Source organism: Podarcis melisellensis (assembly GCF_964234715.1).
Source record: "Podarcis melisellensis genome assembly, chromosome: 2".
Taxonomy (NCBI): domain Eukaryota; kingdom Metazoa; phylum Chordata; class Lepidosauria; order Squamata; family Lacertidae; genus Podarcis; species Podarcis melisellensis.
This window is the reverse complement of record NC_138529.1, coordinates 20,153,375-20,171,811: the sequence shown is the minus strand read 5'-3', so window position 1 is coordinate 20,171,811 and position 18,437 is coordinate 20,153,375. Positions and strand designations below refer to the sequence as shown.

The 18,437-nt window shown below is 45.3% G+C and overlaps 1 protein-coding gene across 1 annotated transcript in view; it reads right to left on the bottom strand.

The window, feature by feature from the left end:
* The window catches only part of C1QL4 (complement C1q like 4), a 39,477-nt gene extending 25,446 nt beyond the window's left edge, over positions 1-14,031 (bottom strand). The window contains exon 1 of the mRNA XM_081898995.1: positions 12,743-14,031. Within this exon, the coding sequence (XP_081755121.1) occupies positions 12,743-13,306 (564 nt within the window). The 5' untranslated portion in view covers positions 13,307-14,031. The remainder of the gene's footprint in view (positions 1-12,742) is intronic.
* Positions 14,032-18,437: the final 4,406 nt, after the last annotated feature.

The window sequence follows — 18,437 nt, the reverse complement described above, 5'->3', positions numbered from 1 at the left end:
AGGTAAATGGCGTTTCTGTGCGCTCTGGTTTCCATCATGGTGTCCTGTTGCGCCAGAAGCGGTTTAGTCATGCTGGCCACATGACCCAGAAAGCTGTCTGTGGGCAAACACCGGCTCCCTCGGCCTGAAAGCGAGATGAGCGCCACAACCCCATAGTCGCCTTTGACTGGTCTTAACCATTCAGGGGTCCTTTATCTTTTACCTTTATCTATATACCTGGGCTGCTGGCCACCAACAGGGGATAGCGCCCCCTGCTGATCCACCAGAATTCTCCTCAGTGGCCTCCTGTCCAACTAGTGAGGCATCTAAACTTGGATGAGCTGACAGGATCACAGCCTGAGCTGGCAGGGCTTCATTCGATGAGGGTGTTTATGACAGTGTGTCGGAGAGCAGCACGGTGCCCGGGAATGTAGATGTGTTTTAAAAATGACTCTGGAGAGAAGTCGGAAGGAATTGCTGTCTGTTGATGAACTGACCGTAATTCCTCTAGCGTTTTCTCTCACACACCGAGTGACGGCTGTGGAATTGGGACTGCACCTTGGGGCAGATTTCAATCAGAATTAGACATATATATATATATTTGGGGGGGTATCGAAGGCAGAGGGCAGGGAACGAAAATATAAACATAATAGAAATAGCTAGGGTTGCCATATTTTGAAGAGCAAAAAAAAAGACGCTATGACGACTCTCATTTGAAATACAGTGGTACCTCTGGTTATGTACTTAATTCGTTCTGGAGGTCCGTTCTTAACCTGAAACTGTTCTTAACCTGAAGCACCACTTTAGCTAATGGGGCCTTCCGCTGCTGCACAATTTCTGTTCTCATCCTGAAGCAAAGTTCTTAACCTGAGGTACTATTTCTGGGTTAGCGGAGTCTGTAACCTGAAGTGTCTGTAATTTGAAGTGTATGTAACCCAAGGTACCACTGTAGCCCTACTATATGTAGGCTATAGAAGCTGTGATATATTGCTGAGGGGTGCAGGGGAAGAGAAGAGGAAAGTCTTCAGTCACCAGTTATGTCTATTTCTCATCCAGAAAGTATAGCAAGAGACATTTTGGCAATTTTTAAAAAATCCACCCGGACGGAAATTTTACTCCTGAAAAAGAGGACGTGTCCTGGGAAAAGAGGACATATGGCAACCTTAAAAATAGCTGTTGTTGCCATCATCTCCTGTCAGGCAATTTGACGTATGGAAGAGACAGGGAATCTGGGGCCCTGCAGATGTTGCTGGGCCACACCCCTTGACCACTGACCATGCTGGCTGGGGCTGATGGGAGTTGTAGTCTAACAACCTCTGGAGGGCCGCAGCTTCCCCATCCCTGGTTAGGGGTCAGGATGCCTGAACTCCAGCCGTGACCCTGAAAGGGTTCAGTGAGTGAGTTAAGGAAACCAAAGTGCATCTTCTCTTGAGAATTACCGTATTTTTTGCACCATAACACTCACTTTTTTCCTCCTAGAAAGTAAGGGGAAATGTTGGTGCGTGTTATGGAGCGAATGCCTATGGGTGGCGGGGGGGGGGGGATCTGCTGCAGTCGTGAGCAGAGGATCCATGGTTCTCCTTCCTTCCCTCCTCCGTGGCTCGCTTTGAAACAGCAAAGCGTGAGAAAAGCCATGTAAGCGGCTCCTCTCCTCTCCCGCTTTGCTCCTTTAAAGCAAGCAGGCTCTCTGCCCCTCTCTCCTCCCCACTCGCTAAATAGCAGCAAAGTTTTTCAACTCACTAAGCCGGGGATGAGCAGGGAGGAGGGAGAAAATCAGAGCCTGGTTGCTTTAAAGGAGAAAAGTGGGAGAGGAGAGGAGCCTTCTTCCCTTATACTCCTCTTCTGCATAATTAGCAGCATCCTTCTCCACATACCCCACCCGTGCTCCTTGTCCCTTGAGTGCTTTTCCTTCCCTCCCCACTTAAAACGTGGTTACAAAGCACGGATCCACATGGATACTCAGGATTTTTGCACTGGGTCACCCCACATCCACCATCAGATCACATAGCATGTCCATGGCTACATCTTGCACCAAAAAAATCACGCACCCACTGTTGCCTGGGGCCGCAGTGGTGGAAAAACGTAGTTACAAAGCATGGATCCTCAGGATTTTTGCATTGGGCTACTCCAAACTCACTGTCAGATCACATGTCTGTGGCCACAGCATGAACCACAAAAATCATACATCCACTGTTTCGTTTCGAATTTTTTTCCTCTTGTTTTCCTCCTCTAAAAACTACGTGCGTGTCTGGTGCATGTTATAGAGCGAAAAATACGGTAAGTAGAAGCCCAAAGCTGAAGTGGGTTTGAAGGCCACATCTCGGTGGCTGATCTTTAGGAAGAGTTAAGCAAAGCGATTCTGGATGGTCCAGAGCTTGCATCTTTAGCTGTGTACACACCATTTAATCAAAAAAGAAAAGAATCCTGGGCATTCTGGTTTAAGGGAGCTGGGGATTGCAGCTCTGTGATGGGTAAACTAGTTCCCAGGATTCTCTAGGGTGTGTGTGTGCTTTAATTAGGATTTAAATGTATGGTATGTACAGAGTCCTCGTTTTTACAAAGGAAGTAAGGCATAGTGTCACAAAACTGGAGGCGGCAATGAGATATAAAAGGGTGGTTCTGGGCAGGCAAGGCAGAGCAAATCTATTCTTTGCAGTCCTGACAGAGAACCGGTAACTATGCAGGCTCCAGTGATTTTCCCCGCTTCTTTTTCCGTACCTCGGTTTCCACAGCTCTGATTTTTTGGTCCACAAAGCAAGGCTGAGGCCCTTTGGGAAGAAGCTCCTAGTACTGCTGAAACATGCCATTATTAACAAGCGCTTTCTGTCCTGTTATTATACACACACACACAAACACACACACAAATTGGGGTGTGTGTGTGCATTGAGGGTGTGTGTGTCTTCTTTGTGAATGATCCAAAGGCATTTAGGCACCACCAAATATCAGAAGTGGTGTTCCAGAAGAGTAAATTGATAACAGCAGTGTTTTAAACCTTATGTATCATTCCATAACATTATCTCTGGTGGCATGAAAATTGGTGCACTAAGCCCCAGATGCCGCCTGATATTGCTATTTGTTTGTGACGATGCTGTCCCCGTACTGGAACACTTCTAGTGGCTTGTTCCTGATTTTTACTCTACTACACTGTTCCTTATTATTTTTAGTAAGCTTTCTCGTGGACAAAACGCTTGAATGTCCTTCTCCCATGTATCCCCGTAACAACCCTGCAAGGGAATGACTTGCCCAAATAAACATCACCGGGAGGAGGGATTTGATCAAGCTTTCGTTTCCCGTATCCAAACCTATGCCTGTGTCCACTGCACCATGCTGCTCGAGCACATGGGGCTAATAGCTCTGATTATGAAAGATACACCACCAAGACAACGACCTAAAATACTGAGAGATGGTGCAACAGAGTTGCAGTCGGAGCACTGGACTTGGATTCCCAAGAGCTGCGATGCAGCAATGATGCTCTCCACCCCCGTCCAGTTCTGAGGGCCTTCTGGCAGTTCCCTCACTGCGAGAAGCAAAGTTACAGGGAACCAGGCAGAGGGCATTTTTGGTGGTGGCGCCCACCCTGTGGAACGCCCTCCCATCAAATGTCAAGGAAATAAACAACTACAGTGGTACCTCGGGTTACATACGCTTCAGGTTACACACTCCACTAAGCCAGAAATAGTGCTTCAGATTAAGAACTTTGCTTCAGGATAAGAACGGAAATCAGGCTCCGGCGGTGCGGCGGCAGCAGGAGGCCCCATTAGCTAAAGTGGTGCTTCAGGTTAAGAACAGTTTCAGGTTAAGTATGGACCTCCGGAACGAATTAAGTACTTAACCCGAGGTACCACTGTACCTGACTTTTAGAAGACATGTGAGGGCAGCCCTGTTTAGGGAAGTTTTTCATGTTTGATGTTTTATTGCATTTTTTAATATTCTGTTGGGAGCCGCCCAGAGTGACTGGGGAAACCCAGCCAGATGGGTGAAGTACAAATAATAAATTATTATTGTTATTTTATTATGATACTCCATGGGTGACCTTGGTCATGTCCTGTCTCTCACATGGCAGAGGTGAGGATAACATGCGCTGGGTGGGTGGGGAATCCCATCTGAATGCCATCCTGAGCTTACTAGTGAAAGAGTGGGATACAGGGGTTTGGTGAGAGGGGGGTTGGACAGAATTGCCAGCTTTTCACACCCTATTTCTGACAGGTGTCTCTGCCTTCAAGACCACTCATCCAAAAAAAGGCAGAACAGATCAAGCTTTCCCCGGTAGTCTTAGCTTCGCATGTTCCATCCCAGCAGAGCTTTCCAAACTTTTCATGTTGGCGACACATTCTTAAGGCACGCATCATTTCGTGCGGCCCGGTAATTCAGTTTTACTAGCAAACCGGAGGTTAAACTAACCACTTTCCAGCCCCGGAAGGAGGGTTCGCATGACACATTGACACACTGCAGCCGACAGACTAACGTGTCGCGACACACGGCTTGGAAAGCTCTGCGTTGCAGTGTTAAAACATTCCAAACGGCACAGAAGCTCGTGGGGCAACCGTACTTAACATATTTCCCTGCTTGTTTGTGAGTTCTTAAATGCCTTTGAGGTGCAAGAACAGTCTTCATGGCTTCTTAAGGACATCTCCTTGTACAATTTTATTTTTGCGCTTTTCTTTAAAAATAAATCCTAGTTGCCAAGTGATTATTGAATCAGCAAACTCTTCTGTGTTTACCCACACGATTGACACAGCTGGGCGAGCCCCTGACACTCACTCTCCAATTCTATGATCCTATGACACCCATGACCCGGGTGGGGGACCTACTCTGAAGGGCCTGTGGGTGGGTGATTCTCTCCCTGGCCTGTTTAGTTTCCGTCTTTCCCCTCCGCTTGCCAATTAGTTCTGCCAGTGTGGATGCCTGCCAACTGCCATGGGTGGGGATCTCGGAGAACTCTGCTGAGACAAAAAGGGTGTCTCAACCCTGGCCCCCCGTGCAAGCTTTCTGTGACTCTGGAAGGGAAAGATGTTTCATTTGCTTAACTCGGAGCAACGAAATCTCCCTTGGAAAATTGCATAGGATTATGGCATTGGAAAGAAGATCCAGGGGTTTAATATGAGCCTCTGTCTGTCCTTGGAGCCAAGCGAAAGAAGAGAGTTCGCCGAGGCATATGCAGAGAGCTCAGACTTGTCTCCCTTCCAACCCACACATCTTGAAATAGGAGTAAATATTTGTAGGGCAGAGGTTTCCAGGCAGGTTTGAGCCTTACCTGATTATTTAAGATTTAAACCACTCCTGACGTCGCCTAATGCCTGCTAAATTCTGTGTACTTGAGCCATTCTGGAAGTGTTATGTGTAGACTCTGTAAGCGAGTCTTGGCAAAAAAGAGCGGAGGGGGGAGCCTAAAAACACACACACAAAGCTCAGGGAAGGATAGGAGCCAAGAACATGTCCCCCCGGTGTGGGATTTGGGACTGACTAAGTGATGGATATTGAGAGCGACTGGCCAGGAACGGCAAAAACCAGTTTGATCTACTTGGGAACGCTCCAGGGTCTCACTGCAAGGAGCCGCTGCCCTGTGTCTCCCAGATCAAACAGTTTCAAGAAGGAATAGCAGCCTGGCCCTTTCCAAAATGCTGCGTGTGTTTGTGTGTGTGTGTTTCAATTTTTACACCCTGCCAAAGGCATGGGAATTCCAAATCCTATGCTGCCCCAAAGTCTACTGGTCTCATTTCTGTGCCTCTTATCTCCTTTTGGACGTTAGTGTATAGTCCAATGGTTAGTAGGTCCAACTAAGGCCTGGGAGCGCAGGGTTCGAATCTCCACCTGGGCATGAAGCTCACTGGCTCACCTTGGGCCAGTCAATGCCTCTCAGCCTAACCTATCTCACAAGGTTGGATGTGGGGATTAAAAGGGGGCAGAACCTCCAGCTCCTTGGAAAAAAAGATGAGACATATAAGCAGTCTGTGTATGTATGTTTGTACTGAGGAAGAATGAATGGGCAGTGACAGTTAGAGGGGTGTGCTGAAAAAAATGCTAGTTTTCAAGAACTGCATTATTATTTTTAATAGCTAAGATGAAAAAGGTGAAGGACCCCTGGATGGTTAAGACCAGTCAAAGGCGGCTATGGGGTGTGGCGCTCATCTCGCTTTCAGGCAGAGGGAGCTGGTGTTTGTCCACAGACAGCTTTCCAGGTCATGTGGCCAGCATGACTAAACCGCTTCTGGCACACAGAGGACTGTGACGAGTGCCAGAGCACACAGAAATGCCATTTGCCTTCCCACTGCATCGGTACCTATTTATCTACTTGCACTGGTGTGCTTTTGAATTGCTAGGTTGGCAGGAGCTGGGACATAGCAATAGGAGCTGACCCTGTCGCAAGGATTCGAACTGCCGACCTTCCGGTCAGCAATCCTAAGAGGCTCAGTGGTTTAGACCACAGCGCCACCCGCATCCCTAGCTAACATGAACATAACGGCAGGCCATTGGTCCATATGGCTCAGTATTTTCTTCACTGGTTGGCAGTTCTGCTTACGGGTTTCCTCTGAACATCTGGTTGGCCACTTTGAGAGCAGGATGCTGGACTTGATGGGCTGCCGGCCTGATCCTACAAATCCCCCATTAATTTCTGGTGAGAACCCAGGATAGGGCCCCAGTTTGCCTAGGTGCCATGCCGTTCCCTCTAGCCTTTGAAACGTTGGAGCCCTTGCTCCAGATATTAATAATAATAATAATAATAATAATAATAATAATAATAATAATAATTATTATTATTATTATTATTTATACACCCCCCCCCATGTGGCTGGGTTTTCCCAGCAACTCAGGGCACCTCCCAACAGAAGATTAAAACATCATAAAACATCAAATATTAAAGGTTAAGGGACCCCTGACCATTAGGTCCAGTCGTGACCGACTCTGGGGTCGTGACGCTCATCTTGCTCTATAGGCCAAGGGAGCCGGCGTTTGTCTGCAGACAGCTTCCGGGTCATGAAGCCGTTTACCTTCCCTCCGGAGTGGTACCTATTTATCTACTTGCACTTTGACGTGCTTTCGAACTGCTAGGTTGGCAGGAGCAGGGACCGAGCAACGGGAGCTCACCCCGTCGCGGGGATTCAAACCGCCGACCTTCTGATTGGCAAGTCCTAGGCTCTGTGGTTTAAAACAGGGCTGCCTTCAGATGTCTTCTAAAAGTCTGATAGTTGTTTATTTCCTTGACATTTAATGGGAGGGTGTTCCACAGGGCGGGACCCACTACTGAGAAGGCCTGGCTTCTTGGAGCAGCAGGGAGAAAAAGCACATTGTTGTGCCTACGTTCAAAAGCAGGTTTTTGTGTGTGTGTCATTTTTGTATTTACAAGCTATTACAGGCTCAAGCTGCAACAAACGTTTGGGGACTGAATTAAAGGAAACCCTGCTTGGCGTTTAAGCCCTAGTTTGCTTTGTGCTATGAGTGGGATAGACTGTCACTGAACCCGGGGAGCCACACAAGGAAAAGGGCTGATCGAATGTGGTTTGGCTTGGCACCTGTGCAAGAACGTTTCAGGTCGGGCAGGGCCAATGTGGTGCCCTGCATATGGCGCTGGGTTCCAGCTCCCATCCTGCCCAACGAACCGTTACCATGCTTGGGGCTGATGGGAGATGGAGTCCAAGAACATTTGAAGAGAGCGGTTTGTTGACCACCCGTCTTTCAGACGGTCAGGTCTCAGATGCACGGGGTCTTGTTGTATCTCTCCAGATTACAGCAGTGTAACCCCCTCCCCACTCATGCCTACGTTGCTGCTAGATTTATTGCCACAGTTATACATAAATCTTACAGTGATTTTTCTATTTTAATACCCTGGCTTTTTTATTTTTTTTAAAAAAGCTACATAAATTTTAGAAAAGAGTAGGAGGAAGGATAGCGACGGGGAAGAAAAAAAGGCTGTTTTATTAGTCTGGGATCAGAGGTAAAGACAGGGGTATCGCTCGCCCCTGATCTCAATTGACAGGAGGCATTTTGGTATTAAAACTCAAATAAAAAAAAGAGAGAGGTCCTTGCTGACAAATTGACTGCAAACAGGTCTCCAGGGACGAATTGACTGAACCAATATTACCAGTTGCCATGTCAGTTTCCATCCTCCCCGCTATTTATTATTTAATAAACAGGCAATTGTTCCTCTTCACCAAGCACAAATTGTGAAGGTGTCGAAATCTATTTAAAATCTCCCTGGAAAAAAAACCACGTATTAACCCTTCCATCTCAGCGTTCATTTTCTTATTACAGGGTGTTGGTTTTTTTGTGATTTTAAGGAGGGAAAATCTTTATTCTAAGCTGGTGGGAGGGAAGAAGGGAGGGGGTATAAAAAAGCCCACGAAGCATAAATCATGCTCAGCATTACTTAGGTCTTTAGATGTTTTCTTGTATCACTTCTGGGTGAGGCGGAGGTGGAGATTTGCCTTGATGTAAATTGGCATTCAGATCAATAGAGCCACGCCATTATAAATTTTTTCCCCTCACACCAATCAGGGAAAAAACTCCAAATTTATCCTTAGTGGCACTTTTGATATCCAAATATTGCTAGAAATTAATTGATTTTTTATTTTTATTATTTTTGCAAGGGAGACAGAACCGTGATATTAATGTTGAAATTATCGAAGGCCTGGGTGAAATTGACTGTGCTCTGCATTTTTTTTAAAAAAGAAGTGACTGAAATCAATGAACAGGCTGAGGGGGCGATTGGCACTCTCCCTAATATATTTCTGCAGGGAGGAAAGTGGGGTGAGATTAATTGGGCTGCAGAATCTCCCCACCCCACCCGCCAAAACTAAAAATAGATCATTTCAATCACTTCTATGAGGAAACTGTCAAATACCTGGAAAGTATGTTTTAGTTTAGAAAAGCAACGGAATAGGAAACAGTCAGTGCCGGGCTTTCTTAAAAGTATGGAGACAACAAACTGCGCATGGACAACAGCCTAGCTCCCTGACACTGGGGCCAATTCTGACTTGTGCTTCGAGATGCCCTGAGGCTACACCATACATTACAGCAGTGGTTTTCAACCTGGGTGCCATGGCACCCTGGGGTGCCTTGAACGATGGTCAGGGGTGCCACAGGAAACACCATCCTCTGTCCCTCTTTCCTTCTCTCCTTCCTCTGATGCCCTCTTGCATCTCTGCCTCCCAAAGGCTTGCACAGCTGTTTGTTGCAGCCCTGGCTACAAGCTCCTCAGGCGAATGGTGCCTCTGGGGCTGGCCAGGGGATGCTTCCCAGGCCCCTGTGGGGCAGTGTGAGGAGGCACTTCTCTTTGGGGCAGCTCTGAGAGCAGGGGCAGCAGCTGCAACTGCCCAGAGGACTCCCAAGGAGAAGGGAGAGGAGGCTGAGGGAACACTTCATGAAAGAGGGTGTTCAAAAAGCGGCGAGGGGCTGCCGGCTCTGCAGGCAAGGGGTGGCATATAACTGGGCTCCCGAGCCCCACAGGGGTGCCGCAGAAAGAAGATAGTTGCGTCAAGGGAGCCGCGGACCCCAAAAAGGTTGAAAACCTCTGCATTACAGGTTGAGTGTGTGTGTTCACTGTCTGGTTCAAAGCAACTATGTTTGCCTCACGGGTGTGTGTGTGTGTGTGTGATGTTTGCTGCTCCAGAGTCACACTGTCTATACTCCTAACCCATAATGTGTGAAACAGCCCCCCCCCCTTCTGATGTGGATTTATTTATTTATTTAAAAAAAAATGTGCAGGGCAGTAAAAACAGACGCTTGCTGAGTTTGGCTGGTCCAGAATTTTGAACAGCAGGGTTATATATCTGGCGATTCAAGGATCTTTTGCCGACGTAAAACTCTGTGTGTACATTCCATCAATGCGTGTGCATTCACATTTAACGCTAGCGTCTCCTATAGTCTTTTTTGGTTTTTTTCCTTGAACTCGGCTAGCATATGTAAATACGCCTATTGATTCTGTGGAGATGACAGATCCCCTTCTCCTTAGAGGTTGCTTTCATTAGTTCAGGGATGTGGGGGCTTGCTGAAGGAGAACGGGGATGTGTTTAAAAAATTCAGATCAATTGCTTGTTTATCTTCAGTAAATGGAAAGCATTGAAAATGAGACTCGAGTGTAACTTCACCCGTTTAATAATGTGGTATCTGTCCTAGTTGCGGAGTTGTGTGTGTGTGTGTGTGTGTTTAATTTTAATTTTTTGGGAGGAAAGTTCTCTCCTGGCAGATGGCTACTAGATCTTGCCTTTCGGACTCACGAAAGCTCATTCAGTAATCAGATGCACACACCCCTTTAAAAACAACTAAATAAGATGTGCTTCTTGAAAACTTTGCTCCTGCCTGCAGCTTCGGATTGCTAATAAATATAAAGATGTGGCAGAGGTCATGGAAGTGAGTTTATTGAAATCTAGCTGAAGGAGAAAGACGAAAGGGACTTTTGATGGACAGAAAGACATATAGATGAAGGGAAATGAACTTGAAGTCCTTTAACATGTGAGAAGATATTGAAGTGTTATTGGACTGCATTTGGGATGGAGTTGGTTTATTTAAAAAATAAGTAGCTCTGCTTCTCTTCCAGATTCATATAACCCCATGGCGTAGCAAAATGCTCTTTTTTCATTTGAACATCTTACATGCAGTTCATGTAAAAGCAAATCATTATGTTCACGTGGACGTGTAACTGGAATGAAACTGTTACCAAGTTTTGTTTTAATAATTTATAGTTATGAGTACAGGAAAATGTGCATGTAGAAGGGAATTGCAAGTATATATACGTAATATCATGCAGATAACTGGTATAGAAAGGTGTTAATTGTTGTATGCTATTCACTGCTAAAAGTGAAATTGGAGCTAGATTGTGAGTCACAATTCTTTATGTATAGGATAAAATATAACACACACTCCCTGCAACAATTCTACATAACTGAATAAATCTTAATTGTAAAGCACAAAATTGATGTATATGATCATAATCAATTAGTATTTAATATGCTTATATGTGTTTTGAAATTTATGTAGTTTAGGTAATAAAATAATTAGTGTTTAGCAATACATATTGGGCACAATTTACACTATGTTCACACTTCCATGTATATATCATCTTTTAAGCAGCTTAGATAGACATATTTCCCCATATTTCCCCATATTTGCACAGTGGGCAATTTTTAAAGCTGTTTAAATACCCATGCAGTTATTCTATATATCTTGTTTGACATACAATTTATAGATGTAGGCACACAACTTTAGCAAATGTGTGTGTATTTATAAAATAAGCAATTTCTATAACATTCCATAAACCGGAAGATTATCTTACATCTATTGACTGTCTTACAGACTAATAAGGTCCATTCACACAATTTTCAAGCATTCAATAGGCTCCAGTTTCTCTCTGATTAATGCAAATCCTATTAAACTTCACTAACTAGATGCACCGTATTTAGGAGAATGCATGTTTGTCTGTGCACTGGATGTGATGTTTGTTGCACAAAGTTTAGATTTCACGATTCTGTGTAAACTGGCAGGAAATATTTGTTTAGTTATGGCATTTTTAAAGTAGTTTCACACTGAATCAATGTAAGCAGCATTTCTAAAAAGAAAGTAGAACCCTGCCCCATATATGTGTATATAGAAAATGTGGAAACCACTCTTTTCCTTTAAGTTTGCTCCGATCCTTTATGAAATGAGAACCTCTTCTCATTTTGGAATAATGAATAAAATTGCTTTCTGTACAGTGTACTGCTTTATATTTTATCATATATTAAACCCTCCCTTCAAAAAAATTTTAAAAGCTAAGCACCCCAAAGCATGGAGAGAGGAGAAAAGAGGAAGCAGGTTTGACCCCAAAACAGCTTCCAATTTAAGGTGATTTTTAAAGTCAATAGAGAGTTATCCTTGATTGCAAATCTGAATATTGTAGTGTTTTGTGTGGTGTTGTTTGTGGGAAAAGGGACGTCAAGGAAAGCTCAGTGGGATTATGTGCTGGATATTCATTTGTTAAGCCTTCCCCCACCCCCCGAACTCTTAATATAAATGCCTATTTATAAAGACAGGGTTATTTTTAGTACTCTGTAGCTCCTCTGATTAATAAAATGTGTAGAGCTTTGTAAGAGCGATATACTTGTCTTGTTTAATTAATAGAAAGCCTTTCTGGGAAGAAGTAAACACACATCATTTGCAGGAAAGTAATTTCTTACTAAAAAGTACTCTGGAGTTAATAAGAATTATCACACACACACACACACACACACACACAGCCCTGCTAACTTTGGGGTCAGGCCGGGTGGGATGTTCTCCTGATATTTGTGACAAATCCCTTATCCGATCCCCATAACTGAAAAGCGCTGTGTTTGGAGTCTACGGCGAGGTTTCCGCGCATGAAGTAAATGCAGGCTTTGACTACATAGCAGATGGTACCTGATCAAGGAGCAGAAGCCACAGGGCAAAAGAACTTTTAAAAGGTGAGTGGGTGGAGTCGGTGTGAAAGATTGGGAGGAGCTAATGAGAGTGGGTGTGGTTAGCAGTTGGCCTGGGAGGGGCCAGGTGTGGGAGCAGGTAGCATTGGGAGTGGGCAAGTAGGTGTATATGGCATAAGGAGGATGACACACAAATCAGAGGGGCTGCAGGTGAAGTGGAACTGGGATGTTGAGGCTATTGATGGAGTGGTGATGGGAGGATGCAATAGGCTTTGTTTGTAGGCACAACAGGGAGAGTTAGAGAGCATGGCACACAGAGAGTGGTAAGCGAGACAGAGGGAGCACAGAGGATGACCCAGGAATGAAAAGTTCATAGGGTTAGAGCGTCACCTTACCTGCCCGTTCTTCATCAGGTCTGCCCACATGCTGGTGCCGTCCCCGCCCCGCATCAGGACATGGTAGGTGAAGAAATAGATGCCGGGCAGAGGGCAGGTGAACTTGCCACTTGACGGCTCGTAGTAGTTCCCCACATTGGTCACCACGTCATCGAAGCGCAAGATCTCGTACCCTTCGTGCGGCTTCCGCAGTCCTGCATAAAAGGCAATCTTAGGGCTGTAGAAAGATGGGATATATCCCCCAGGCCCTGGGCCGGGTGGGCCTGGAGGGCCAGGCCTCCCTGGCTCCCCGGCTGGACCTCTGGCCCCAGGTGGCCCCGGAGGGCCCGGCGGCCCACGAATCCCCGACTTGCCCTTCCTCCCCTGGTCTCCTTTCCCTCCGGCCACGTGTGGAGGCGGCGAGATGACGGCCAACTCCTGGCTTGCCTCTGCCGAAGCCGCCCCATGGGTTTGGGGCGTGTAGGGGTCGCAGACCATGCGGCAGCTGCCCAACATCTCGTAGTGCGAGGTGGTCTTGGAGCTGTGGACCAGCAAAGGGATGGCCACCAGGAGGACCAACACCATGGCCACCCCGATGGCGGCCCCGATGACCCTTTTCTTGCGGCTCAGCCTGGAGGCGGCCAGGGTTAAGAAGTCGTCTTCGCTTTTGGAGGTAATGGTGGAAGTTTCTCTGGAGTCGAGAACCACCCGGACGGAAGTCCCCACTTTAGTGTCCTTGGAGTGAGGAAGGGGAGGAGGACGGCGGTGCTCCACTTCGACGGCCTCCCTTTCCAAAAGGGGCACTTGTTGACTTGCAAGGCAAACCCACGTTGCTCGGCTGCGCTGCTTTCCTTCTTGTCTCTTCCCTCCACGAGAGACTTGCTTCTGTTTACAGTAGACTCTTTGGCTCAATCACACTTCACTGGGAACAGCGGCGGCGGCAGCAGCAGCAGCAGATGCTTTAGGGATGGAGATGGCTAGGGGAAAACAAGTGTGTTTGTGAGTGTGTGTGTGCATGCATGAATATGTATGTATATATATTTGCCTTCCTTTCTCTTCTCCACTTGAGAACTCAGCTGGTGACCGGGTAGCAGCTCCAGGCTCCTGGTGCCAGATCATATGGCCATCAACAGGAAAACCAGAGGGAGAGAGAGAAAGAGAGAGAGAGAGAGAGAGAGAGAGGGAGGGAGGTTTCTCAACCACCAGTTCACCCAGCACCCCTCCCTACCACATGCAAAGCCTTTTCCACAAACTCAAGAAGAGGAGATCAGACTGAGCTGCCCAAGATGCAAAAAGTAGCTTTAAGCCAACCAGAGCGACCTCTGCTGCTTCACAGAGGAGGCGAGGCTCAGCCACTGAGCGAGATCTGCCTGGAGCCTGGAAGTGTCTCATCCCATCCATAGCAGCCTGGGCTTCTGCTCGCATTTGCATGAGCCAGGGGCGGATTGTCAGGAACGTGGGGGGCCGGAGGCCTCCATCCTCAGGTGCTGCTGGTGGGGATCCATGTGGACAAACATCACTGTCATCTCCCTGTAAGGAACAAAAGGAGCTCTCAGAGAGGTGCACACACCATCATTCGCCTTCTTTTGGGGGGCACTTGCATCGGCGTGGAATGACTGATGCTGTGTTCCTCCTCCTCCTCCTCCTCCTCCTCACACCCATTCCATCTCCTGGACCGGGCTCACTGCCTGCATCCCGCAGCCCCGCTGGCATCTAGAGTCATGTTTAAGGATGTGTTTTATATGCCGGGGTTGTATCATTTCCCCCATGCAATTAAGTGCTTTACCTTTGTGCCTTCTTTTGCCTCTCTCGGCGGAGATTGATTAACAGCTGACAGATCCAGCAGGAATCTCCTAGAGGGGCTGCAAGCCATCACATTCATTAATTAATCAATTATTCCCCCCCTCTCCCCAAACACCCATCACACACACCAGAGAGAGAGAGAGAGAGAGAGAGAGAGAGAGAGAGAGAGATGCCGTTTTAACTAATGGTTCATTTTTTTGAGACGGCACAGAGAGCAGAGTTGGGGGGGGGGAGAGAAAGAGGCATATTAGGAACTTATATAGGAATATTATATATTGATGGAAACGATATAGACAGGTGTGGAAGGGGGAGAGAGAGAGTGTGTGCGTCTCTGTTTGCGCGACATTGCTGGTACATGTTTGTGTAAGGTAAAATAGTGCACATTAAGATGTGCACAGAAGAAAGATGTGTGAGTAATTTAGGAGTGCACATATGGAAAAGAAGATAGCCTTTGTCATGTACATGTGTAAATATATAATTATACATTTTTTAAAAAATGATTTATGCTTTTCAGGTTTATACATTTCACTATTTGCAATCATCTTAAAATTTCAAAACTTGACTTCCTTACCCCTCTTTCTGCAGTTCCTCAAATTTATTTTCTTTAATATCTTCTGCATATCCAAATTAACTTACTTTACTCATTTATTCATCTACTTTAAATATATACTCTTATGAAACTGCAGGTTATTACAATAATCCTGCTAATGTTTTTATCTGTTTGCAATTTATCTGTAAATATTCAATAAACCATTTTCATTCTTTTATAAAAAGTTTGTTATCATGATTTCTTATTCTTCTGGTAAGTTTTGCCATTTCTGCATATTCCATAAGTTTTTGTATCTGTTCTTCCTTTGCTGGGACTTCTGCTTTTTTTCACGCATATAGGTAATCAGTTGAGAGATACATGCACGCTTTAAGCATGTGAGTTCTGCCTGTATCACGTATGGGTGATGTAGGAAAGGTGGAGTTTTATACATGAACAGAAAACACAGATTTGAACGAGAGAGGAAGGTGTAAGTACAATGCACACACACACACACACACACTCACAAACACACATCTGTGTGTGGGAAAACAGAAATGGGTTATATTTAAGGCGACTCTTTTCCCCCACCGATTGCAAGAGATTTTGGATCAGGCTTCTATGGCGGGAAAATGATTGATTGAAGACATATCGTGCAAAAAGGGCCAAATTCATTTCCCCTTTCATCAAGAAGCTGTGCTATGATTATGATTATGCTGTTATGGATATATGATGCATCCCTTTTTCTCCTCGAAGGTGCTTGCCTGTAAGACAGGATCATGAAAGTTTCTCAGTGCTGATGTGGCCAGTTCCTTAGCTTCCATGGAAGAGCAAAAAAAGAAAAAAATTTAAAAACGGTAAAGGACCCCTGGACAGTTAAGTCCCGTCCAAGGCGACTATGGGCTTTCTGGGTTATGTAGCAGCATGACTAAATCACTTCTGGCACAACAGGACACCGTGAAGAGTGCCAGAGCACATGGAAATGCCATTTACCTTCCTGCCACAGCGGTACCTATTTATCTACTTGCACTGGTGTGCTTTCGAACTGCTAGGTTGGCAGGAGCTGGGACAGAGCAACGGGAGCTCACCCCGTCGTGGGGATTCGAACTGCTAACCTTCTGATCGGCAAGCCCAAGACGTTAAATGCTTTAGACCACAGCGCCACCCGCGTCCCTCTGTCGGTGAGCACCTGCATGTGGGTCTGCAAACCCATTTCTTTTGTGTGAAACATGGGTGTCAGTGTTCGAATCAGTGCTTGGCTTATATTCTCTTTGGTATCAGCCTTTATGTTAGTGTTATGTTAGAGGAAGACCAGTGGCTCAGTGTTTTAGAGCACCAGTGTTCCATATGGAAAGTCCCAGTTTCAATTTCTGGCATCTCCAGGTACGGGTGGGAGAGACTTTCTGCCTGAAATCCTGGACAGGTGGGGACAATTCTGAGTTAGATGGACCAGTGATTTTGACTCAGTATAAGTAGCTCATTTTATTCAACCACTGTGGTGTAGTGGTTACAGTGTTGGCCTAGGAGCTGTAACACAAAGGTTTGATTCCCCACTCAGCCATGAAGCTCTATGGGTGATTTTGGGCCAGCTACTGCCTCTCGGCCTAACCTATTTTGCCGGGTGTGGTTGTCTTGTAGTAAGGTTAAAGCTTACTGGGAAATGATACATAATGAATTGAAAAGGATGTTCAAAATAACTTTCGTAAAAAAACCCCCAGAAGATTTTCTTTTGGGAATTATAGGGACAGAACTACCTAAATTGTATAGAAATGTATTCATGTATGCTACTACAGCTGCAACAATGCTACTTGCCCCAAAGTGGAAGAAGCAGAAGTCCCAGCAAAGGAAGAATGGTTACAAAAACTTATGGAATATTGCAGAAGTGGCGAAACTTACCGGAAGAATAAGAAATCAAGGTAACAAACTTTTTATCAAAGAATGGAAATGGTTTATTGAATATTTACAGATAAAATGCAACCAGATAAAAACATTGGCAGGGTTATTGTAATAACCTGCAGTTTCATAAGAGTATATATTTAAAGTAGACAGTTAAATGAGCAAATTAAATGAATTTGAATATGCAGAAGATATTAAAGAAAATAAATTGAAGGAACCGCAGAAAGAGGGGGAAGTAAGTCAAACTTTGAAATGTTAAATTGATTGTAAAACTAGTGAAATGTATAAACTTGAAAAGTATAAATAAAAACTTTTAAAAAATAAAAATAAACTACTTCACAGGGTTGTTGTGGGGATTCAGTGAAGAGGGGGAGAACCATGTATGTCGTGTGGAGCTCCTTGGAGGCAAAGGTGCGATATAAATGCAATAACTTTTTTTGGGGGGGGGGGGAAATCACTGATCATTTCTTTGTTCCATTTGCATCCCATTGTTCCTCATGAAAGTGCTCAAGATAGCAATGTTATTTTCAGGAACCTCTGTGCTCATGTGTTTTCATTCTTACACACATGTTGTATCTGCCTATATATCGGGGTCCACGTATGTCTCTGTGCACAACTTTATTAAACACCGATTTGTTCCTGCTTTGTGACAAAACGGAGCCGTCTTAGAAGTCCCCTTTGCTGCCGTTATGCCCAGAAGCTAACAACCCAAAGAGTCCAATATATCTCAGTAGCAAGACATCTCAGCACCCCCAGCCCCTGTCATTTACTTTTGCACTTTCTTCTGTGCTTGAAGAGCAAGAAGATTTATGGGCTGTTATTTTGCAATCTTTACTGGGAGGGGTGGTTTGCCAGATTTTTGCCGTAACAGTTTTTTTTAGTGTGTTTGTGTGTTTTTAAAAAAGAATCTTTACAGAATAATGCTCCTTTATGCAAAATTTAACTTTTGCCCCCAGAGTTCACAGGAGTCTGAATTTCCTTCAGAAGGGATTAAAATCTGCATTTTCTGAGCAATTAAAAAAAAGAACAAGCAGGGAAATGCAAGTCTGTGTTCTGCCTCGCCAATCTTCCTCTCAAAATCGTTGTTCGGATGAGTTGTTCAGGCTGGTTTTGGGTTGGGAAAAGGGATAGTTCTCTGTCTCTCTCTCTCTCTCTCTCTCTCTCTCTCTCTCTCTCTCTCTCTCTCTCGTTTGCCATAAATTCCGTCGCTCTGACTGTTTACTGAAATGAAAGATGTACCTGCATCTCACACTAAACTCCTTGTAAGTGTGCTTTGTACGTATGCTCACGTGCCGTTTCTGCCTGTGTGGGAAAACAGCTGTGCAACTTTCCCCTGGCTGAACCTTTTGCATGTGCAGGTCAGTGTGCGTATGAATTGTGCCTTTTAGCCCTTGTGCGTTATTTGTGTGCAATGTCTTAACTTAAGTACGCTGCTCATTGTCCATCAAACTGTGTGTTACCTTTTAGTACATCAGATCCATTTTTGCATGC